The sequence below is a fragment of the Podarcis muralis genome, chromosome 1 (assembly GCF_964188315.1).
Source record: "Podarcis muralis chromosome 1, rPodMur119.hap1.1, whole genome shotgun sequence".
NCBI classification, from domain to species: domain Eukaryota; kingdom Metazoa; phylum Chordata; class Lepidosauria; order Squamata; family Lacertidae; genus Podarcis; species Podarcis muralis.
Window position 1 is genome coordinate 80411723 of NC_135655.1, and position 25336 is coordinate 80437058.

The 25336-nt window shown below is 42.1% G+C and overlaps 1 protein-coding gene across 2 annotated transcripts in view; it reads right to left on the bottom strand.

The window, feature by feature from the left end:
• Positions 1 to 25336, bottom strand: part of CD6 (CD6 molecule) — a 42697-nt gene that overhangs the window by 15745 nt on the left and 1616 nt on the right. For both annotated transcript variants that reach the window (XM_077932662.1, XM_077932659.1), the window contains exons 2-3: positions 6420 to 6488; positions 1413 to 1721 (exon numbers count right to left, since the gene is read on the bottom strand). In XM_077932662.1, coding sequence (XP_077788788.1) covers positions 1413 to 1721; positions 6420 to 6488 — 378 coding nt within the window. The remainder of the gene's footprint in view (positions 1 to 1412; positions 1722 to 6419; positions 6489 to 25336) is intronic.

Below are 25336 nucleotides of genomic sequence, written 5' to 3' on the forward strand. Positions count from 1 at the left end.
TCAAGAGCGACCGAGGGTCACAGTTTACTGGGTCTGCTCTGGAGGAGTTTTTCAAGGAAAAGGGAATACGTCACCAGGTGACGGGTGCAAAGTCTTCTCAAGGGAGAAGGGAGGCTGTGGCTGAGCCCGGTGATGGGGATGAGGTCCAGAATCAGGGTTCAAAACCCGGTGATGGGGACCAAGTCCAGGGTCAGGGTTCAGGGCAGGTTTGGGCATCTCCAAGGGTTGTGAAAGGAGTGTCCAGGTGTGAGGCTTCATCTCCGGTAATGGAGAAAGCTCACAAACAGGGTGTCAAGTCAGAGGGGGAAGAGTCTGACGGAGAAGACACAACTGCTGGCCTTAATGGGTCAGTAGGGTATCAGGTCACAGGTGCGTGGAAAAGTGTCGCACAGTGTGATTCTGGGAATGTTGAAGGGGTTCAACAGGTGCCTGGGAAAGATGCCGGGAAGTGGCACAAGGCAAAGGGGAAGGTGTTGAACTCAGAAGGTCTTGCCAGAATGTGAGGCATAGAGGGGGTGTCAGGTTTGGAACTTAACAGGTTAAGAAGTTCCCAGGATGCCTCAATTCTGACGTCAGCTTGTAGAAGCTGGGAGGAGCCTGGGAGGAGTTTCTGTTCTGTTCCCCTCTGGTCGTTGAGGGAGAAAGACGTAGCCGGTAATGGCGGAAAGGAGCCCAGGAGATTCCTGGGGGAATGTCGGAATAAAGAGCTGAAATGGACAAACCTGGACTCTGTGTTTGTTTGGAAGCTAATTGAAGGACGTGACAGTTTCACCGCTGTGCTCAACTCTGCTACTGGCGTGACTGGAGCTGACTGAGAGCGTGCGCAGGGGAAGTGTGCCGGGCGGCCATAAAAAAGCTAATTGTGGACCAATAAATCAATTAGCGGGGGTCGCGGGGTCGCGCCAATATACCAATTTCGCCACAGGGATGTCCCAGTGTCCACATGCAGTTAACATTAGGCCAGCAACATCACTTTATCTGGTACTATACTGGGAATTCCTTTCTGTACTAGTTCTTGGCTGCTCCACCAGGGTCAGAATACAGACAAAAAGGAAAAGGGATTGAAAATGCCCTGGCTGCTTCTTCTGACATGTTTTAATGAGGTCAGTGGAAAGACTTCTGCTTCCCCTTGCCCTCCGTTACCAGTCTTGGAATAGAGGGAAGGAAAGCAATGGTGTCAAGCAACTTCTACCCTGTCTCCTCCCACCTCCACCAATACTTCCACATTTGGTGGAGTCTCCAAGTATTAGCATAGCAATGTGAGTCTGGTCATTAAAGCCTGATCATGGGATAATGAGAGTTTGTCTCCTCCAGGATCAGGAAATGGACAGTTCTTTGGGTCATCTGTATGAGTAGACACTTGTATGCATGCACATGTGCACACACAGAGAGAGGAAAATATCTGTGCTGACCTGAACATATTACACCGGCATCTTCCTTGTGTCCACAGTCATGGTTCCTCTCAAATGGACAGTCCCACAGAAAAGACTCATTCCCCAAGCATTTCACTTCATCCAAATAGATGGGGCCTGTCCCCTTCTGGAAATGAGAGGCAATAGGAGCCTGAAGAGCCCAGCCGCAATGCAGTTGCCGGCACACAACTCCAGCATCAGCCAGGTCCCAGTTGTCATCACATATGGTGCCCCAGGTACCGTTGTATTCAACCTCTACTCTGCCAGAACAGTTGCTTCTTCCATCCACCAAACGTAGCTTCCGTGTTTCTGCAGGAAAGATGCAGAGAAGAGTTGGATCAGAAGTCACACAGTGGGAGAACAAAGAAATAGAAGGATGGATGGTTGGATGGATAGATAGATAGCTAAATTTACAGATCTAAATTTAATATAGTACAACTTGCTAAAACAGCAAGGCAAAGAAAGCCCATACATTCCAAAGCTCCAAACATCCTTATGTTACTTGGGAAATTCAGATCTGGCGTGGATAAACACATGTATGAAGCTGATGTGTTGAGTTGGTTCATGCATGCATGTCCATCACTTGATGACTCACATGTAGGAATGGTCCTCACAGATATATCCATCTTACTATACATTTACACAAGTGCAACAACTTTCGGCTGCGCAATGTAAGTTCCCCACCCTCTCCTCTCCCCATGCAGCCCCACCCAAATCTTCTTGGGTTTTCCCCCAACTCGGGGCTGCATGGGGAAAGGAGAGGGTGGGGAACTTACATTGCGCAGCTAAAAGATGTTGCACTAGCGTTACTGTTTAGTTGGATACCTCCCACAGATAGAACTTTCATATCCCCTCATTTCCCCTCACTTTGCAATGAGGGCTTCCTTCCCCACAAATGAATCAGTTTGTCATATTTAGCTGCCAATTATTCAGGCCCAGTTCACACACACAGCAGAATGAGATGGGGGAGTCAGGTGATTGCATGGACTGTAGCTCAGTCTGCATGTATTAAAAAAAGAAAGAAGAAAAACCAACAACACCAAAACAAATGCTTACTGACAGAAAACCAGTGCAAAGTTCTTGACTTAGAACCATTCTCCTCAGTTTGCTACGTGCAGGAAGTTAAAAGCAAATGTGTGGAAAAGCCATTGAAAATGGTATCCCCACCTGCAATTTGAGGATTCTACCAACTCGTTCTGTTGCATAGGTAGAGGCAGCCACATTGCTAAGTAATCAAGGTCTGGTGTGCACATGCAGCAGAATAAGGTAGCAGAATTCTGGAGGGGCAAGGGGGATTGTACCACCTCAGACAGTAGGCAGAAGGATGGCATTTTTGTTTGCTTTTCCATGTATCAAATTTCCTGCAAGTAAAACAACAACAACTAGATCATCAGGGAGAAAGGTCTCGGCCCTACCCTCTGCTGTGGCACTTTCCTGACTGCAGAGTGTTCAGGTTTGGGATTTTTTTAATATACATATTGAAAAATATGGTTCCCCCACCTGCGGTATGAAATGATACAGCTCATTCTACCACCTCAGGACACTTCCAGCTCATTGCCACATCATTCTGCTCTGCATGTACAGTAGGTCCAAGTTATGAGAAATCAAGTGATAGAATTGCATGTGGGAATGTTACCAACCCTGTGATGTTTCCAATTCTGTAGCTAATGAGACAACCAGAATCCAAGAGTTGGGGAAATACAGACTGGTCCACCCACTTTTTTTTCTATCTGAGAGGCATTCTCAGTATAGCATGGCGAAAGAGAACGCTGTAGCTCAGTGGAAAAGCATCTGCTTTGCACTCAGAACTTCCCTAGGTTCAATCTCTGGCATCTCCAGGTAGGACTGGGAATTATCCCCCTGCCTGAAACTCTGGAGAGCTGCTGCCAGTCAGTGTAGACAGCACTGAACTAGATGGACGGGCAGCCTTACTGTGTATAAGACTGCCTCCTCTGCTCCTATGCTCCTAAGGCATCTCGGCCTGAGCCTGTCCGGAGGGGAGGCCATTTGTTTCCTTCAGAGCTCTGCACACAGATACATCTTTCCTCCCTCAGTCATGATTCATGAAACTAGTATGGGAGAAAAGTATGTGTGGGTTGAACACTCATAAAAAATACTATTGGCCTGCTCTCTGTACTGTATTCAGAGATTTACAGTATTTCCAGGATTAAAACACACACACACACACACACACACACACACACACACACACACACACACACTGATAACCCTAAAGCTCACAACTGTCAGTGGGGCCTCAGTATGGTACAGGCTCATTGAAGACAGTGACAATATTGGTCCTGCCAAAAGAGCCAATCCTGGCTTATGTTGCTACAGAAATCGCCTGAGATTCAGCCAATCAGTTCAGGATCGTGGGGTCCATATGCCTTTTTTTTTTTTTTACAGTCCTCCGTTTGAAGGCCTGTCAGAAGAGAGTCCCCAACTTGGTGGCCTTCAAATATTTTGGACTACAGGGATGGTCCATGGTCAAGGGCGGAGGGAGTAGCAGTCATGCAACATCTGAAGAGCACCAGGTAGGAGAAAGACAGTCCTCTGTTTGGCTGAGTCCTGTACATGAAGTGCTGTCTGGTTTAAAAGAACCATAAGAAGGGAAAGTGGGGGTGCGGGAGGCTTGAGGTGGCTCCTCAGCAGTTAAAGCCCCTGGACACCAGAAACGCATCTCACCTGGTCACAATCTTCCCCACAGTGGTGAGATGTACTTTTTTTCTCTTTAGATTATACCCCTATAGATGAATTAATATATGCAAATATTAGGCAGATTTGCATCCTCTCTTTTTTTAGTGATGAATAAGTGACTCCCCTAGTCCAGGAAGTGGGTGCTAAAGGAAAAAAAAAAGCACATCAACCTCAACTCCGCTCTATCTGTGGGATGGGTGCAACACAATTTGCCACCCACACAACTTCCTGCCCCTTTGATGAAAATGTCACTGAGGTGAGTGCACACGGAGCTCAGGTAACCTCAAAAACCAGTGATGAGGTAAGCTCTGCTCCCTGGAAGGAATCCCAGCAGGTGGGGGCTGGCCTGGGCCATTTTTGCACAGCCTGGAGACTGTTGTAAGTTGACTGCCCCACCCCGTCTCTGCCCTGCATGCAAGCAGGCTAATGGGAACTGAATACAAGACCATCCAGACTCCAAGACAAAAGATGCAGCATTATGTCTTAGGGTGGTGTCTACTCTGAACCGTATGTGTTCCATCATCTCCCAGATCCAAGAAGTGGGGTGAAAGATGTGCTGATCAGAATCTGTACATCCTCATGTCCTTATCTTTGTGAAGAAGCCAATCCACTCTGAACATCATTCCTGCAGTTCTTGATAGATGAGCCCTTCAGGATATCATGCTTGCTCTTCATATGTAAGTTAAGGCGTCTGACATTTGCAAGCAGAGTTAACATGCCGCTGTGAGATGTAGTGTGTCTGGTTAATAAGGCTGTGCTTTTTGTGAACCTGACACCACGGGCACATGCAAGGATGTATGTACAGAAACACTATTCCTAATACTATGCCCATCAAACGATAAATCAAATTGTTTACTTCCTAATTACCTGGCCCTTCTCTAAGCAATCCATTGCTTATTCTTCTTCCTCGATGTACCTGTTCTTGCCGACTTGGCAGTTAGACTACCCATTGCTCTGCCCATCAATATCTGATTCAGTCCCTTCAAATTCTAGATAAGACTTGGAGTAAAAGAAAGATTCAAAAGCACTTGCTTTGGATCAGGGCAGTGTTTTGTAACCACGGTGAATAGAACTGGTTAACTTATAGCCTAGGGAATAGAGAGGCTAGAAAGTGGAGAGGCATAGCTCTCTTAAGAGGGGTCTCTCAATGCAAACTGTCAAAAGGTGAGTTACCTTTCTGTTTATCCCCCATAGAAGCAATCACAATTAAGAGAGTTAATATGGATAGACAATGGGCGGCCTACAGGGAATTGCTGGACTTTGCAAGGGGCAAACCCAGACTGAAACCTATGGAGAACTTAAGAAGTCATGTTACGGATTGGTTACAATACCACCAGATATATGACAGGTTTAAATTAGACCCCAAAAAGGGGGAGGGGTTGGGCCAAAGCTCACAATTTGAAAAAGAACTGTTACAAAATAAGGATAAATATCTGTCTAAAATGTATATTTTCTTATTAGAATGGGAAACAAAATACGAGCTAGTTAAAGCATCCATGACACACTGGGCAATAGATATAGGACACAATATAGACCTAAACCTCTGGGAGAAACTTTGGAAAAGTGATCTGAAAATTTACTGCGCGTTATTTGCTGAAAGAGAATTATTTGAAAATGATTCCTAAATGGTATTTAAAACCAAGTAGGCTGGCAAAGGTGTATAAAGCAGAATTAGAAACATACTGGAAATGTAAAGAAATGGGAGGAACATTTTTTCTTTAGGGGTGGACATGCAGATAGGTGAAAGAATATTGGGAAATGATGTATAATGAGCTGGAAAAAAATGTTTAAATTTACCTTTCCCCCAAAAACCAGAGTCCTTTTGTTGGGAATAACCCATACAGAAATTCCCAAGTGCCAGAAAAGTTTGTTTATGTATGCAACAACAGTGGCCTGTGTTTTGTTGGCCCAAAAATGGAAAGTGGGTGAGGTCCCTTTTACAGAGGATTGGCAACTTAAGATGGTAGAATATGCAAAACTATGATATGTAATATGAACCATGGAAAGAGAAGAAAGGAAGTTATTGGATATTTCAAAGTTTGTAAAATGTTTAATTTGTTATGTAGAAAAATGAAAATTCAATAAAAAAATTATCTTTAAAAAAACACTGTCAAAAGGTGAGTTGAAGGAGGAGGTGATTGACAGTTGATCCTGGTGTGTTCACCATGTCATCACCCACACCAAATTGGATCTGCCCAGCACCTGACACTCAGCTGCTACTGAATAAATATACAGTATTAGTAGTAAAAATGGCCTTTTACTACACACCACAGATAGAAAAGGGCTTAGCCTACCCTTTCGTATTCTTACCTGGCTCTGCTGTTGGGCTGCCTTCAGTGCTGTTTCCAATGGCAGGAGACCCGGTTGGCTTTGCCTGGACTGAAACAAAAACAGACAAGATTTGGAAGTGAATAATCACAGGTATCTGATTCCAAGACTCCAGCACAGAAAGCGCACATCATCTGGGTGGGGTGGGGGGAAGAACCAGGGAGCAACTCCCTAGGTGATATGAAGTGTCTCTGCTGAATATAATTAAGTGCTAGTTAGAATTCGTATGACTGGTAAATACTTCTTGAGAGATCAAACTGTGCAGCTGGAATGTTTTTGGAGGCTCTTTTCTAGCTGGAGAGCTAGTTTTAGGGCAAGCTATCCATTTCAAGGTCACTCAGTTCCTCAATTTTCAATTCTTCAGTTCATCCACATCAGTACAGTGGTGCCTCGCAAGACGAAATTAATTCGTTCCGCGAGTTTTTTCGTCTTGCGATTTTTTCGTCTTGCGATGCACGGTTTCGGAAAAGTTTTGGAAAAGCTTCAAAAATCACCAAAGTCTTCAAAAACCTCAAAAAAGACTACCACACCGTGTGCTATGAATTGCTCCTCGAAGTCAAGTCACAACTGTATTAACGGTTTTAAGAAAAAGGAAACAAACTTGCAAGACGTTTCCGTCTTGCGAAGCAAGCCCATAGGGAAAATCGTCTTGCGAAGCAACTCAAAAAACCAAAAACCCTTTCGTCTAGCGAGTTTTCCGTCTTGCGAGGCATTCGTCTTGCGAGGTACCACTGTATGTGAATTATCCCCACCCCCACTTCTCTCCAGGCCTCATGAAAATTTGTCAGCACTTTTGTGTTCATTTCTGCTAACATAGACACTTCTGGGTGTAATTTTGCCTAATATACATGTTGTTGCAAGCACTTATATAATGCATTTTTGTATATTATTTTCACTGATATATGCATTTCGCCTTATATAGGCATTTTCGTACACCTTTTTCAGTTGAAGAACCGCATCGCAAATTTTGAGAAGTGTGAATTTCAAAGGATGGCTGTGTTTCAGTTTGAACCACTTTCTGCCCCATTTCTATTCCCTCAGCTGATACTGATTAAATGTACAGTAGTTGTAAAAATAGCCTTATGAAACAGCCCTGGAAAAACTACCAAAGATATAAAAGGGTTTAGCTGTTCAGTACGTAATACAGTGGTACCTCGGTTTACAAACTTAATCCGTTCTGGAAGCCCGTTCTTAAACCAAAACTGTTCTTAAACTAAGGTGCGCTTTCCCTAATGAGTCCTCCCTTCCACCGTTCAGCTTCTGTTCTTAGACCGAGGTAAAGTTCGCAGACCGGGACACTACTTCTGGTTTTGCGGAGTTCGTAAACCGAATAGTTCGTAAGCAGGACTGTTCTTAAACTGAGGTACCACTGTATCTCTTTTCATAAATATCAAAAGTTCAGTATCTTCTTGCATTCAACAAGCATATAAAACCCATAGGGATAAAATACAATGCTACCAAAATGCAGTTCCTTGTGGAAACTGCACATAAACTGTTTGTTCCAAAAATCAATCTTAAAAGTAGAGATTGCAGCAGGAGGAATGACTCTTAGATACCCATATTATTAACACAGAGTTAAAATACAGTCTCAGTGGAATCTGATTTTTGATACATTTTTCTTTTCATTTTTTTCTGGAAATTTATTTTTTAAAGTATGTTAAGTGATCATATTTGTATTAATAAATGAAGTTTTCAATTTAAACGAAACTGCCTTATAAATACAATCTTATTCTTGACTATTCAAATCCTTTATATTTATTCCAGCAGATTTGAAGCCAGCATCCTGTTCTTTTATTTTGTCTGTTGCTGAAAATCAGAAAATATTTTGTAAAACAATATTTACAGTTTACACCAGCCCTGAATTACATGAAACGTGAAATGACAACATTAAGCAAATCGGCATTGCGAAACTCAAGTGCAAACAGCATATCAAGACCATCGGTGAAATTATCATATCTGTATCAAATGCAGCTTTTAGAGCCAGTCTTCAATTTCATGCACTACCACCACAAAATTGAGTCTCACAATTTGGGGAATATTTAAAATGTTATAGGACATCTATTAATATTTACAACTCAGTTACCCAAGATGCCTTTTCCTTTTGTGACATTTCGGCCATTGTCAACGAGAATGCCACAAAAATGGCACCACATCTGTTTAAACCTCTGATTTGATGAATGATTTCTATATTCTTCATGAAATGTAGATGGATGGTAACATAGGCTGCTTCTCGACAGGCAGTTCTCAACACTATGCGTTCATTGCTCTTTGTCTACATGCAGAATTGCAGCAGTGTTTCTACACTTGCAAAGTTTTGTGCGTGCTGAACTTCATGCGATGTCCTTCTACATGTTTGCAAGGTTCCTTCCCACAATTGCTGAGGAAACAAGGACTGATCATAAAAAGATTACTATGTTGTCTGGACACCCTGTAAAAACTGTGAATTAATGACGCATGACAATTCCAAAACAAATACCTTGTCTCAATGCAACTATAGTCAGCTTTCTGTGGTCCAAGCAGATGCCCTTGGAATTCAGGGTGAGATTTATTGGCTGGTTGTGTGTGTGTGAGAGTCCGTGCATGAGCGCACGCACACACATATGCGCAGAGAGGGGTCTGGATGTAAGATTTATCCATTTATTTAAAAATTAAATGTGCGTGTGTGTGTGTACACAAACAAAAAAACACACATGTATGCTCAGCTGAATTGTACCCTTTTCTTCCCCAGCCACAGGACTATGTCACATCCACTAATGTGGATGGAACATTAGATGATGTTCACATGCAAAGCTGTGACACTCCTAGCAGATAGGCAAGTCTGTTGCAATTCTGCACAGAGCTTACAATGGAAGAGTAATGAATGAATAGTGTTAGGAACTACCCATCTGGAAGGAACCTACATCATGTGGACCACCCCACCACTGCTGTAAAATATGAGTGAACAAGGTACAGTGGTACCTCTGGTTAAGAACTTAATTTGTTCTGGAGGTCCATTCTTAACCTGAAACTGTTCTTAACCTGAGGAACAACTTTAGCTAATGGGGCCTCCTGCTGCCGCCGCGCCGCCGGAGAACGATTTCTGTTCTCATCCTGAAGCAAAGTTCTTAACCCGAGGTACTATTTCTGGGTTAGCGGAGTCTGTAACCTGAAGTGTCTGTAACCCGAGGTACCACTGTATAGCAAATCCACAATGAACACCTCATCTGGAAGCAGTAATAGACAGCATCGCTTTTCTGTATAAACCAGCGACAAGGGTGATTTGGGGGTTGGGTTATGTATTAAATTAAGCTAAGTCAGGAGTTTAACACTCCTGTTTTCAAGATGTTCTGGGGCAAATGCCCTTCTTTTCCCAATCAAAGTGCAGAGAACCCAAAAGGTGCAGCAGATCAATGAGAATTGACTTATTTTCTTTGGCGTTTGGGTCCACCAGAATTAGAATGGCTAAGTTGTGTTCAAGGGAGAAGCAAACAGAAGTTGGTGTGTGACAGTATAGACTACACACAAAAACGGCATCATATACCGGTACTTGGCAAACCCACTCCCAAAATGTACAAATCAGTTCTAATACACAAGCAGTACCTGCAGATATAAAACAGGTAATTTTTTACTTATCAGATTTTCTGCAGGGAGGCAAAATCCAGATCATTTTTTTAAATAAAAAGAAGTTTGGTTAGCACTTTGATAATGACATTGTATGGATGCTGAAAAAACTTGTGGGCATGAGTACTACCATTTTCGCAAGGAGCTCCCATCTGAAAACATCCCAATTTTCAAATACAAACTCACAGATGAAACTGCAAAGAGAAATGCAGGCTAAACAACAAGATTCTCCTTGTGTCAATGTCTTTTACTTTAAACTTATACTAATGAAGCATGCTAGGAGCCAGCTGTAGACCAAATTTCACAAGGACAACAGGTCATTTGATTCTACGCTTGCAAGTTTTACCCCCTATTTGTATGAATAACAAATCCAACTATTCAGGTGCCACCACTCTTGCATAGTAATCAAACCACTCTAGGTCACAATGGGAATTAATTTTTTATGTGGTTAACTGTTGAACTCATAGCCCCCCCACCCCATGACCTGAAGAGTGTTTAAAATGACTGACATGAACTGAGTGGCATTCTTATAGAATATTAATATATGTATGGATCGGCTGATGGTGGATTTTGCTTCACTGCTGCATAGACAGAATAAGAAATAAGAACAATACTTTTTCAGAACACAGGTCAGTTTTATGAATTTATAGTGGTGCCTCGCAAGCTTCAAAAATCACCGAAGTCTTTAAAAACCTAAAAAAAGGCTACCACACCGCGTTCTATGAGTTGCTCCTCGAAGTCAAGTCGCAACTGTATTAACGGTGTTAAGAAAAAGGAAACAAACTTGCAAGACGTTTCCGTCTTGCGAAGCAAGCCCATAGGGAAAATCGTCTTGCGAAGCAGCTCAAAAAACAAAAAAACATTTCGTCTAGCGAGTTTTTTGTCTTGCGAGGCATTCGTCTTGCGAGGTACCACTGTATAATGTACCATAACCTGTTTGAATCAGTAGCTCCTGTTGCAAACAAGGAGCTCAATCCACCAACCACTGCTGATTACACAGATCTTTGTGTGAATCATCCCACACGTCTTTCTGTCCATGCAAACTCCACTATAATAATAATAATAATAATAATAATAATAATAATAATAATAATAATAATTTATATCCCGCCCTTCCCAGCCGAAGCCGGGCTCAGAGCGGCTAACAACAATAAAAGTGACAGTTTACATAAAATCACAATCAATTAATTGAAATACATTCTAAAATCAATTCATTCTAAAATCAATTCAAAATCAAATTAATGACAACCATTGGGCTAGAGTTCTGTGAGGATTACTGAAGGAGGGGGTCAGACTGTGCCTTAGCCAAAGGCCTGGTGGAACAGCTCTGTCTTGCAGGCCCTGCGGAAAGATGTCAAGTCCTGCAGGGCCCTAGTCTCTTGTGACAGAGCGTTCCACCAGATCGGGGCCACGGCCGAAAAAGCTCTGGCTCTGGTTGAGGCCAGCCTAACCTTGCTGTGGCCTGGATCTCCAAGATGTTTTTATTTGAAGACCGTAGGGTCCTCCATGGGACATACCAGGAGAGGCGGTCCCGTAGGTATAAGGGTCCTAGGCTGAACTGAAACCGTACAGCAGCAATGCCAATCACCTAGATTCAAGGAGGCCAATCCACATAATGGATACTTCTACACACAAGTATCAGCTCCATCCCGGTGGTCCAAAATACCACTGTAGGAAGGACCTGCATCCTGCATCCCGTATCCCAGACTGCAGGACAAGTGCTTCTGCTCCATATGCATCCTAAGCACTTTAGGCTCAAATGTCTCTGATCACTTAAGGACCACTGATATGACTGACATGGTCGCTCCTCTAGTAGTGTCTGGGCAGTTCATCACTGATGCCATGCTATGCCCAACAGGAAGCAATCAGAGGCACAAGTTGCAAGGAGGCAATGTCTATTTAAAATTGCAGGGGGCTTTGATGACCAAGACTTGCTTCTGAGAAGGGAAATGGGCAAATATGTCAATTTCAGTTTCTCATTTTTCCAATCTTAAGCTCACTTCTCCACATTTCTACAGGAGTTTATGATTATTAATATTTTTAAAAAGTATTCATGAAAATTCATCAGCTTTTGAGTATAGTTTATTGTGAAATGTGATCTCGACTGTCTTTTCTGATATGCTGTTAATTATTAGTCCATGAAATCTGGGATACAACTCATAGAATTGTAGCCTTGGAAAGCATCCCAAAGATCATGTGGTCCAACCCCCAACAATGCAGGAATATGCAGCTGCCCCATACGGGGATCGAACTTGCAACCTTGGCATTATCAGCACCATGCCCTAACTGATGGAGCTAGGTAGATCAATATTTTTATACAATGCTTTCTGGGGTAGAAAATGAGGTGCCGATACCCAGATATTCAGAAAAGCGCCATGGACGCCAGAACAAAATAGCTGTCATGGTCAGCAAAAAAGGAAATAGTGATACTCCATACTGCCATAGAAATCCCTGTCTTTAAATATATCTGCTGTAAGAAGCAGTGAATTGGACTTGTTTTTCTCGTGATATTGATTATTTTTATTGTTTCTTTATTATTTTTTCAGTGCTGTTTTTCTAGAGAACGAGGTGCCAGAACTCACTATGAATACCTCCCTCGTTCTCTTAGAATCGCAATGGCACCCACCTGAGAGGTGCCGTGACTGAGTTCCGGCAGGTTCTGGCTGAGAAAAAGCCCTGATTTTTATCACTGCAAAATAAAATCCAATAATATTTTTTTTTTAAATGATAGAAAGTCAGATACAAAGTCAATGGAGAAATAAAGCCCACCCTACTGTTTGTTCTGGCTCTCTGCTCAGCAGGTGTATTAGCAGAGGATGTGGGTTTCCTGGGAAATCACTTAATTGGGCATGTTCAGCATCAAGAACGTTTTACAAAATCATCATTAAAAATGAGTCGGAAATGCACAAATGGTGAAAAAATCAGCGGGACTGATCTGCTGCAGACATATACCACTGAAGAGATGCTGTACCCCTTTTGTCACATCACCAGCAATCGCTATTCCCCTGTCAATTGATTCAAAGCAAGTAGATTGGATAATTGAGCTTCAGATAATGAGAGTTGTGCTATATATGCACCTTTGCTAGATATATGCTGTCAAACACTGAAGGAAACAACAGGATAGGAAGGAAGGAAACCTTTTATTAGTCTCTCCTTATTTTACTTCTTCTTTTAAAAATAATACTAATCCTGCTATTTTAAAATGATTCATAGCAGCTTGCAACTAACTCACTACAAACAAGGAAACAATCAAAATCACACAACAAAACCAAAACTGCACATCTGCAGAAACAGAAAAATGCAAATCAGTACACTGTAATCAAAGCAGCAAAAAAACACAAGAAAGTAGGAACAAATCGGTAAGTGTACACACCATACAGCTAAAGCACATTGCTACATTGTACCACTCACAGTGCTACAATTCCCAGCACCCTTATCAAATTATAGTTCCCAGGACTCTTCGGAGGAAGCTACGTGCTTTAAATGTTTGGTGTGTACAGAGGCAAAGGCAGGATTCACTGACCACAAAGCCTCCTTCAAGCGTTAAGTTTTAACCTGGAGTCTGAAGACTTTCTTGCCTGGGCCAGGTAGTGTCGTGGGGAGGGAGTGTGTTTAAGGCTGGCACCACTACTCAAAAGTCCCTGCTCCTAGTGGGGACCCACTGAACTTGATGGGAGCACATGGTGCAGCACCTCAGATGTTGAACCAATTGCACAAATGTGTTACTCTCTAATTTATGTAGTAAGGAAATGTAGCACGCACACAAAATGCAATCCGTGGAATTAATGAAAAATTGTCAGCTTTGTACAAATGTTGTATGATCGTTAGATTAAAGATCAGCTCCCAGTTGAATTCACGTACTGTTTGTAGGCTTTCCAGAGGAATTTGGAAAGCCTTATTGAAAACAGGTGAAATTTACTAATCCAACAAGTCTCTTATGCAGATTTTGTCCCAGATTATTATAGACCAAGCTCTCAGTGAAATACTGACTCAAAAATACTTTCAGAATTAACTTGGTATCTCTTGACTGATCACTTCCTTGCACCACTGTGGGGTAATGGTTTGAATGTCTGCCTAGGAGGCTAAGGTTCAAGTTCCCACTCAGCCGTGGAGTTTGCTGGGTGGCTTTGAGCCTGTCACTGTCTCTCAGCCTTCCTACCACAGCGCTGTTGTGAGGACAAAGTGAGGAGAGGGAGAGCCATGTAGGCCTCCTTGAGCTCCTTGCAGCAAAGGTGAAATGGAAACGCAACAAATAAATAATAAATCATATCAATGTGGACCAAAATAGTTTTCTGAGGGAGGAATTTCCTTCTGACAATCAATTTTGGGAGGGGGCGACCTTCGGCCTTCAGGATTTTTGCACTTCCATTTCTTGTGTTAGAATCATAGAGTTGGAAGGGACCATGAGGGTCATCTAGCCCAACCCCCTGTAATGCAGAAATCTTTTGCCCAACATGCGGCTCAAACTCATGACCCTGAGTTCAAGAGTCTTTTGCTCTACTGACTGAGCTATCCCAGGTTATTGCTGGGCACCTATTCCCATTTACCAATAACTACTGGAGAGCACCACACTGACGGCCTGGGCAGCAGAAGATAATTAAATACTGGAGTAAAATCAAGAATAGCTAAAAAAGATCAACATCTATTTTATTTGAGATGCATATAAAGCATTTGAATAGATTATAAAATGGTAATTCTGTCCGTATTTATTTGGACATTGAGTCTTAATGTTTGTGTCTAATGTGGCTTTCTCTTGAGCCAAGTGTGCTTAGGATTGCAGCCTAAGGTAAATTATCAGCAAGGGACTATCCTAGGATCTGGTGTGCAGCCCAATCCTGTAAATTCTTATTGAGAACCTTCCCTCCCACTTTTTTCCAAAGAAGAAGAAGAAGAGTTTGGATTTGATATCCCACTTTATCACTCCCCTTCAGGAGTCTCAAAGCGGCTAACATTCTCCTTTCCCTTCTTCCCCCACAACAAACACTCTGTGAGGTGAGTGGGGCTGAGAGACTTTAGAGAAGTGTGACTGGCCCAAGGTCACCCAGCAGCTGCATTTGGAGGAGCGGAGACGCGAACCCGGTTCACCAGATTACGGGTCCACCATTCTTAACCGCTACACCACACTGTTCACATGTTCACATGACTGCTACTTAACAAACAGCGCAGATAGTGTTCTACTTTACAGAGAACACCAGTCTATTTCAAGGTAACCACTATTTAAAGGGCTGTTGAGTCCAAGTCTGTTTTAAGAAAGGAGAGCGGGGTGGTGGTGGTAATTGCTCATCCCCAGTCAGCACCTGGGCAACAGACTGAGTAGGCACTCACAGGTCACTTGAACATAGCCTTCCCCACTATGGTGAGGTGTATTGTTCTTCTATTTAAATTACTATAATTCTTTCTAAATTTGCATTGATGCACATAAATTAGCATATGCAAATTCTACACACATCTATGCCCTCTTACTTGGCAATGCATGTGCTTATTTGATTTGCAATTTTCACTGATGTTCACTGAGCTAGAATTATTCAAATTGTTTTCGGTGACAAAGCAGTAAGCAAAATGGCCGAGGATGTTCCATTAACCTTCATGCTCCCATTAAAGTCAATGTCTATCACAATTAGACAGGAGCAGGGGATATAATAAAATGTAATCTCTTTATACGCTGATAATGCGGCTATTCCATCTCTGATCCTGTTGTATCTCTTCACAAAACCCTACAGATTATCCCTAGTTACAGCCTTCATCACCCAGGGCATAAAATCAATGAGCAGAAATAGAGATTATTGGGCATTAACTATATCTGCTCACCATACATATCCATGTAAGCAAAATTGCAATTTTTATCCATTCCTTGGAAATTTATTCTCATAAAATACTTAGGACTAAAAATATATGCAGACTTGTTAGTGAACGATATAAGCTGAGTAAATAAAACAATAAAAAAGCTCACAAACCAAAAGAAAAACCACAGGTGGTTAGGGAGGATCACTATAATTAAAATAAATGTTGCCTCAAAATTAAGTTCTCAATGAATACTATACCAATATTTATCTGACAGAAAATTTTGGAATTATTTGTCTAAAATAATTTATACTGGTGGGGGAGAAAAATCTCAGTGAAGGAAAGAAAATGATTGACTAGGGGATATATATATATATAGTGTGTGTGTGTGCGTGTGTGTGTATGTATGTATGTATGTAAGTAAGTAATTACAACTCTGAATATTTTCATTAATATGTTTTCAAAATGAGAGCAGAAGACTGGACAGCTATTCCATTGCAAGCTCCACTATGAATGCTGAATAAGAACAGATTAGCCTCCATTACAGATAAACCAATTCTTTGGCTAGCAGTGTGAACTCAAGACAAACAGAATCATTTTAAGCTCCATAATCCCCTCATTTGCATCCATGCTTTATAGTACAAACTTTAATTGGCATGAATAGCATAAGAATAGAATGTTACTGGGAGCATCAAAGCCTTTTTACAGTGTAATCCAATACATTTCTGCTCAGAAGTAAGAACCCACTGACTTCAATGGACCATACTCCCGGGTACGTGTGAAGAGGATTGCCGCCTGAAATTCGTGATTTCCCTCCCTCTGCTTGTAATTATGTTTTAAAACAAAAACTCTAACCAATGAATCAAAGCCCTCCTCTCTTCTATTTTTCCCACCACAACACTTTTTGCATGAAATAGATAAAAGAAAAGCTTTATTAGGAAGCACACATATTGGGGAGTTATTTAATTCAGAATATTAAAATAATTTTATGTTATAAAAATGCTTTTCCTAACACAATTTGGAGTTGGATGTTGCAAGGGAGATCTACTCTTATCGTTATAAGAATAGTCACTCGTTTTATGTTTGTTCCAGTTTGAAAGACATAATCAAACTTTCAAGCTTTCATATATAGGAACAACTAGCTTCTGTAATCTTGGGTGCCATTCAACTCTCCAGATAGTGATCCAAAAATCAGAACAATATTTGGATGCACAACCTAGCCCCCTTATGGGTAGTTAAGAACAAAGTAGACCAGGGATAGGCAACCTAATCGCCTTCTCAATCTGGCCCGCAGATGGTCCAGGAATCAGCGTGTTTTTACATGAGTAGAATGTGCCCTTTTATTTAAAACGCATCTCTGGGTTATTTATGGAGCATAGGAATTTGTTCATTCCCCCCCCCCCAAAAAAAAATACAGTCTGGCCCACCACATGGTCTGAGGGACAGTGGACCGGCCCACGGCTGAAAAAGGTTGCTGACCCCTGAACTAGATGAAGTCCCAGTGTGTGTGTGTGTGTGTGTGTGTGTGTGTGTGTGACTGGGGATGTAATGCTGGGGTGTGTGGTTAAACACTATCCATGGCATTTTCCTGATTTCATATCCCCCCCCCCACATTGACTATTAACTGCAGGGGGGAAATATAAGTACCGGTACCTGTAGGTCTAAGAGCAGCTACAGTATGTGTGTGGTTTAGATCAGGAAAATAGCCTTGGCAGGACATTTAAGGTAACTAACTAACTAACTAACTAACTAACTAACTAAGTCAGGAGATCAGAAATGGATTTAATCTGTTTTGGCACTCAGAAACTTCAAAATTGACACATTTGGTCAGACATCATAATGGACAGCAAAGAATTAGCTACTTCCAGGTGAGATGAACTTATTTTCACTTTCATAATAATTATCTAGGACAGCATAATAATGTGGTTGCTCTTTCTCAGTGAAATATCAGCATCCATTAACTGAATATTTTAAATAATACATACATTGATTTTAAGAATAAAATGAATTAAATAAAAGATAGCCATCACTCAAGAAAAAAGTCCTAGCAAATGGAGAAAGTGCTTCAAGAAACCATGAAAACACAACATCAACCCCAGTGGGTCAGACACTGGACCATCGAGTCTAAAAGATCCAATCTTCTACAATGTTTGGGCTTTTTGTTCTGGCCTGAGCAACAGCTGACACTGAAAGGAAAAGGCTTTCATCTTCCTTGGTCACTTATCCACCGGTTTCTCTTCTTATTAACCATCTATTTTAGTAATGGGTGTCATCTAAACCTCCGCGGCTGCAAAAATAACCTGCAGGCGGGCAAGGCAGGGAGGAAGAAATAACACTTTCTGTTTTGGTGTGTCTTGTTCTGGAACATCTTAGGCCAGCATGAAGGCCTCTTTCTTCTGTTTTCCGAAAAACCATCCTTGGGTGATACAGGAGCGGGATGCTGCTGGAGGGTAACAAAATGTTAAGATGGATCAAATCCCATCAGCAAAATATCAGCTTGGGAGGGTGTTCCCCCTTTGGGGTTAGTAGATTAGCTCTTTAGCTGTTGTAAATAAAACAAGTAGTCAGTTCTGAAACAGTCAAATCAAGGACAATCAGGATGTCTACTCAAGGAGCTTTTGGTCTGCTTAAGAATGATGACACTTGAAGCCTTCTCTGCCAAGAACAGGGGAAAGGTCAGAAACCAAAGGTCTGATGGATCCAAAGTCTAAGGTCAGGAATCCAAACATAAAGGTACTTGAAAAATGAGAGTGAACCATATTAAACTGAAGAACTCAAAGCACCTGGCAATAAAAACAGCCTCTGATATATTGTGACCATGCACATTGGCCGACAGACAACCTTCCAGGCAGCTGCTTCAGTTTTTCCAGGCTGCAATTGTTTGCACCAAAAGGAGGGCTTGGCTCCAGAAATCAGGTCACTGTGTCTGCCCGTCCGCTGCACACTCGGGTATTATTCTGTATAAGCCACTTAAGTCCAAGCAACAGGGCACCATCCCTGCTTTCCTACAGCCTAAGAGAACTCATTGTTACAACTGGGTTATTTTAGGCTAAACATTTTTGTCTCTCTCCCCACCCCCTCCCCTGGAAGGCTGTGCCCTGCGGGGCTTGTGCCATTTTAGTCTCTCACTCTTTCATTCTAACCTGACTGTCTCTCTGCTGTAGCCTATCAGCTTTCTTTCAACATAAAAGCAGCATCTTTTCAGAACAGGAAGTAAATGGCCTCGGCATAGTATGGATTCTCCCCAGCCCTGAAGCGCTTCAATGTTTATCATCATCTAGCATCACATGGCCTGAATTAATTACCCCAGTTCCCATTTCTGAAGACTTATCCCACTGAATAAAGCCAAACTGCTTCCACCATGATATGAACATAATCATGTTCTTTTAGGTTAAATCGTACCGATTTACCTGCCTCGTATTTTCAAAAGCGAAATCGCAACCACAAAGTAAGATCTGATCCCATATGGCCTTACACGCACAGAAGCTGCCAGCCACGCCGCTCCTATCAAGATAAACTCACAGCGTTTGGAACCTATTACAGCTCATCTGCAAATCCCTTTTCACTGATGTGCTACAGATCAGCCAGAGGGCAAGATTCCTGGCACACCAGGAGGAGGGAAATACCATTATCTTGTTCACCCTGACTGAAACTTGTTCCTAGCAAAGGTTTACTGCCATCCCAAAAGAACTGGCTGCACGTCCTTAGAAAAGCCCGATTTCCATAATCCACCAAAGAATGAATCATATGGCCAGAGGTCAGGCCCCTGGCTGATCTAAACTGGCAGAGCTTGACTGCTGCTTACTTAGCTGTACAAAAACAAACCGGTAAATGCGAGACAGGAACCTTGAAACAAACAAAGCATCAGGGATGGCAATTGTCTGCTGTTTCAAAATGCTCCAGATCTATTTGAATCTCTCGGCTCCTGGACTACACAGGCAAGGAGAATAAAATGTACTGTGCCAGTTCGGATGGCGGGGAAGGGATGCCTTTTTTCTATTGCTCTGCCATGTAAAAAAAACGATTGAAAGTCGAAAAGAAACTCCTCCCAGAGAATATTTCAAGCCTAGCCTTGGCCCTGCTTTGCTAGCTTTCTACTTGTGGTGAGTTTCTGGACATATTACATATCCTCCAACATTCTCCAATGAAAATAGGGAAATAATAATAATAATAATAATAATAATAATAATAATAATAATAATCCCCTGTCCATCTGACTGCGTTGCCCCAGCCACTCTGGGCAGCTTGCAACATACATAAAAATGTAATAAAACATTAAGCATTTTTTTAAAAAACTTCCTTATACAGGGCTGCCTTCAGATATCTTCTAAAGGTTGTATAATTACTTATCTCCTTGGCTCCATACCCTCCAACATTTCTCTGATGAGACTAGGGATGCCCTAAGGAAAAGCGGGACATTCCAGGATCATATCAGAAACCGGTATGGCTTCTGTAAATCCGGGACTGCCCTTGGAACATAGGGATACTTGGAGGGTCTGACATTAACCTGTATGATTCTTCACTTGTAGTGGAGTATCCCATTCTGCCATCTCAGGGTTCTGCCACCTCATTTAGTGGTATCAGGGCTGCCCTTACCATTAAGCAAAGTGAAGTGACCACATCAGGCGACGGGTGCCAGAAGGCAGGGGGTATGTTTTGGAGGTGTGCCACATAGCACACCCCATAAGGCAGCCTACCACCTTCAAGTACAGTGGAGGACCTTGCCTCATCATCGGTGTTGAAACTACATTCAATGGCTTGTTCAGCTCACTTCTGTACATAGAATGTGGGAGGAGGGCGCCATCTTGTTATTTTGGTCAGGCAGCAAAATGCCTTAGGCCGGATGCAGGCCACACATGAAGTCCCTACCTGCATAAGCTTTCCAGAGGCACAAGGTACATTTACATGTACGTTGCATGAGCACTGACCTGTTCGTCTCTAATGCCATCACTCATCGATGGTGAGACCATAGGTAGAAGGCTGTGTGCAGTTCTGGTCTTCGCCTCGCCTCAAAAAGGATATTTTTAGAGACAGAAAAGGTTTCTTTAAAGGGCAACCAGAATAATCAATGGGTTGCAGAAGCTCTGCTTTGAGGGGAGATTTACAACATTTGGAACTTTTTTAGTTTAGGACAAATGATAGAGGACTATAAGATTGGCTACAGAGGTGTTTTTCTCTCACCCTCGTAATACTAAAACCCAGTGATGCTGAATTTTGAAAGGCTCAGGACAGAGAAAACAAACTACTTTTTCCAAAGAGTGCTCTCCAGCTACTGAATTCACTCTGACAAGATGTAGTGATGGCCACCAACTTAGATAGCTTTCAAAGAGGACTGGACAAATTTGTGGAGTAGAAGGCTCCCAGTGGCTAAATAGCTGTGATGACTATATCTTATCCCCACTGTCAGAGGCACAATGCCTCTGAATGGCAGCTGCTGGGAATCACAAGTGGAGAGTGTGCTGGCAAACTCAGATCCTGTTTGTGGGCTTCCCATAGGCATCTAGCTGGCTGCGTTGAGAACAGGATGGTGGACTTGATGGGCCTTTGGCCTGATCCAGCAGAGCTTTTCATATGGTCTTTCATAGTACTCTAGTGGCACACACACCTAGGCCACTGATCACTCTTAGATATAATTACTATGTGATAATGCACATATATGTTAAGTGCATTTAAAAGTGACCAGGCCCATGTAGGAAGCTTATATAAGTAAGGGTTTCCCCTGTGACCTGCTTCAGGCCATGGCCTCACCTAGCATAAATGGACAAAACGATAAATGATTTGATGGCCTTCATCAAAGAAGAAACGACTAACCTTCTTGCCAGGAATAACTGCACAAGAATGTTAACGGAGATAGTAGAAAGCAGGTATTCCGCTACTGGTACGGTACACCAGGGCCCAGCCCTACCATAAGGCAGAGAGAGGCAGCTGCCTCAGGTAGCAATTGTAGAGGAGGGGCGTATGGCTCCAGCCCTTACCATTCCCCTGAGTCTGCTAACCTGCTACCTCCAGGTGCGGTGTAGAAAACACTGTACTATCACCAGTGATGAAGCAAGCTAAAACTGCCAGTCCAATTGGATTTTATGTATGGGATGGGAGGGTGCCATTTTGTCCTTTGCCTCAGGCAGTAAAATATATTGGGCAGGACCTGCTGTGCATTCTGCATATGTTGACCATCTTATTCAGGGCCAAACTAGTCAGTATAGGAAACGTATGAGCACATTCTCTCCCATGTTGTTTTTTTTAAAACAAACAAACAAACAAACAAACAAACAAACAAACAGCAACCATAAAAAGTCAGGGAGCAGAATCAGACCCAGGCAATAAAAATGTCCCCATGCATACAGCAGCTTTGGGTTAGCGATTTTCACCAGGATCATAGCATAAGACGAAGGTGTTACACCTTCTTCACCACGCTGAGAGGTCCCGATCCTGACTGCTGTCTCCCCCTGCAATTGCTGCTTATTTTTAAAACATGAAGTATATTTGTACATTTAACTAATTGTCTAGTTTGTCTGGGCTTAAAGTAGCTGCACAACAGAATGAACTCAAAACACAAAAAGTAAATAAGCCTCAGCTAATTAGCCAGAGCTCCAAGAAACAAAAGACAATGGTCAGATCATTGGCTTGGCGGGTGTTTAAACAAATTTCAAGGAAGCTGGGATTATTTACCCCTGTTGCAATTGAATCTGGCCCACCATTTCCCAAGGAACTTATTTTAGAACAATTCAGGATTCATCACTACCCCCCCCCCACGCTACACACAAGCCTGCAACTAGGTTCAGTTATGGATTTTATTATAGTGTTAATTTAAATGCTCATTTAAAAGGAGATGGAGATGGAGGCTCAAGCAAGGAATGTTGTCAAAAGACAGTGAGCAATAAAATTAAGCAAGTATATTAAATTAAAACATGAGTTTTGTATTGGTAGAAATAATTGTATTTACAATCCTGGAGATTAAAAAACCCATTTATGTACTGGAAAATTGATCTACTTTCTTAATGCATTGATCAACATGCCCTTGTAGTTTATGTTGCAGGAGGGATTTTTCATTTCCCTGCCCCTTCTCTTATGTGGCCCCAATCCAGAGAAATATTCCCAAAGACTTGTGCACGATGTTGCACTTACCATTTCAAAGATGGATCTAGTCTGGACTGCAGAAGTTTCTGTATGGGTCAAACTAGACAGGACACTAGAAAATGCTTCATTTTTTGTAAACCGCTTTAATGTATTTTTAAACAATCAAACGGTACATAGAATTTTACAAGATAAATAAATTAAATGTATCAGAGTAGTTTAAAATTTGTAGTAATAGACATGCCCCCCCCCCCAAATTTCATTCAGATTGCAATGTATAGGGAGAATTTAATCCTTCCCTCCTCACCCATGTTCCTGACAAAAACTGCTTTTCATGCTGCTATTTGCCTTAGAAAACACATTTAATTGGTCCAAATTAGATTTCTGTTGAGATCATGGCTGCAGTGGGAAGAGCTAAATATCCCCTCCCTGCACTCTAAGATTCCAATGAGAATCCACCCAGCCATTATTACAATTTAGAAATTCCCGGACCTGCTTCCAAGTTTGGCCGTCACCCTTAATCAGCTCTCAGGTGAGACAGGTATTAGGAGAAAGGTGTGTCTTGGACATGAAACAATGTCAAATGCAGCCCTTCAGTCATGTATGGAAGCCCACTAGGGACAGTATAGGTGTTTTGGGTTCTGCTGCTTGCCTGAACAACAGACACTGTCAAGTGTCTGGCAGGACAAAATACATGACTGTTGCACTGCAGTTGACTTGATGGGTCATAAGTTGTTCAGGCCTGCATTTAAAAAATCAGTCAAGACCAGATTTTCAGTCACTGTAAAATGGGAGTTCTGCATTAGTTGGTGGCTGGGGAGTACTTAAAAAAAAAGTCTTAATCATAAGCTCAATGAATAGAATTCCAACTAAATCTCCATAATTTTGGGTGCTCCCAGACTGCTGTTATTTTCAGGTGGGATTTACTCACATACCAACAACTTCAGGTTGTGCAATCAAAGTTGGTTTGGTACTTTTGCTCAACAAACTCCCCACCCGCCCACCCCAACCCGCAACTGGATTTTTCTGCAATGAGGAAAGTGGTGTGAAAATGCCACAGAAAGTGGAGGATAACAATTGCTTGAGGCAATGTTGTATAAGCTCCCTACAAATAAACCAGAATGAATGCTTCATAAACAACCAACATGAAAAAGAGCTCTAAAAGCCAAGCAGCAGTGTGATCAAAATTTTCCTTCTACTCTGGATGAATGAATCTGTAATAATGACTATGCCCTGGTTGGGTGTTCACAATGGCTAGTGCTGTTTCAAATCATTACTGTCTCCCCACTTCCCCCCATACAGGCATCCATCAATAGAGTCCAAGGAGGCTAACAGTAAGCTAAAAACAAACAATCAATACAACACAACATCAAAACCAAAAATCCAATAAAACAGTTAAAAGAACAGTGCTAGCAATAAGTACAGTGCTAGCACTAAGTCCAGCAACAGTCCAAGACATTTTGCTCCCTGAGGCAGAATAACTAATGGCGCAATATCGCTCTCCCCACTTTTAAGGTGCAGAGTGCCCAAAATTGGCTGAGTAATTTGGGCACTTTATTTCAAACAATGCAGGCAGAAAATCTCATAGGCTTTTCCTCTGACGGTCAAAAATAACAATAATAACCTTTTCATGACACTCAAAATCAGCAGCCTGAGACAACTACTTCACCCCACCTAATGTTAGGGCTGGTTCTGCATCAGCCACCAAAGGCTCAGGAGAATAAGAATTAAAGGACTACAAGATTGGCTTGCATGAGTGTCACTGAGGAATTTATTCTATAAACAGGGTACAATCAAAGAGAAGGCCCTGCCCACTGTTGCCTCCTGTGTTATTTATATAAATGGTATTAAAGTGATGCAGTACTTAATTCTGTTAATATGATGGTCTAAGCCAGGAGTGGGGATGGTGTGGCCTTCCAGATGTTACTGGACTACTACAACATCTAACCATTGGCCACGTTGGCTGGCGCTCATGGGAGTTGAAGTCCAAGAATGTCTGGAGGACCACAGCTTTGTCACATCTGGTTTAACCAGGCTAGTAATATGCATATATGATTTTTTTATTTTTTATTTGAACAGCACAGTGTTCTCCTGGGACTACTTTTATGTCCTTTCCTGCCCCGCTTTTTCCAATAGGCTTTTGCCCTTTAATCTTCATAGTGGGTTCACTTTACATGCAAAGCTGGATAGTAGTTATTAAGCAATGTAGACTAGGAAATTTAGCAATTATGGGGCAAGAATTTAGATCACCTTATATATTGGTAACAGGCTGAAAAAAGGCAGCAAAGAGTAGGACTAAAATAACAGGCCTTACAACGGAGGGAAGTAAGCAGTGGTGTTCCTCAAGGGTCTGTATTGGCTTGGGAATCCACAACTACTTGTTTATACATGATATAATGTTTGGGGTGAGAAGAGAAGTGGTCATGTTGTGGCCAGCCACCCTT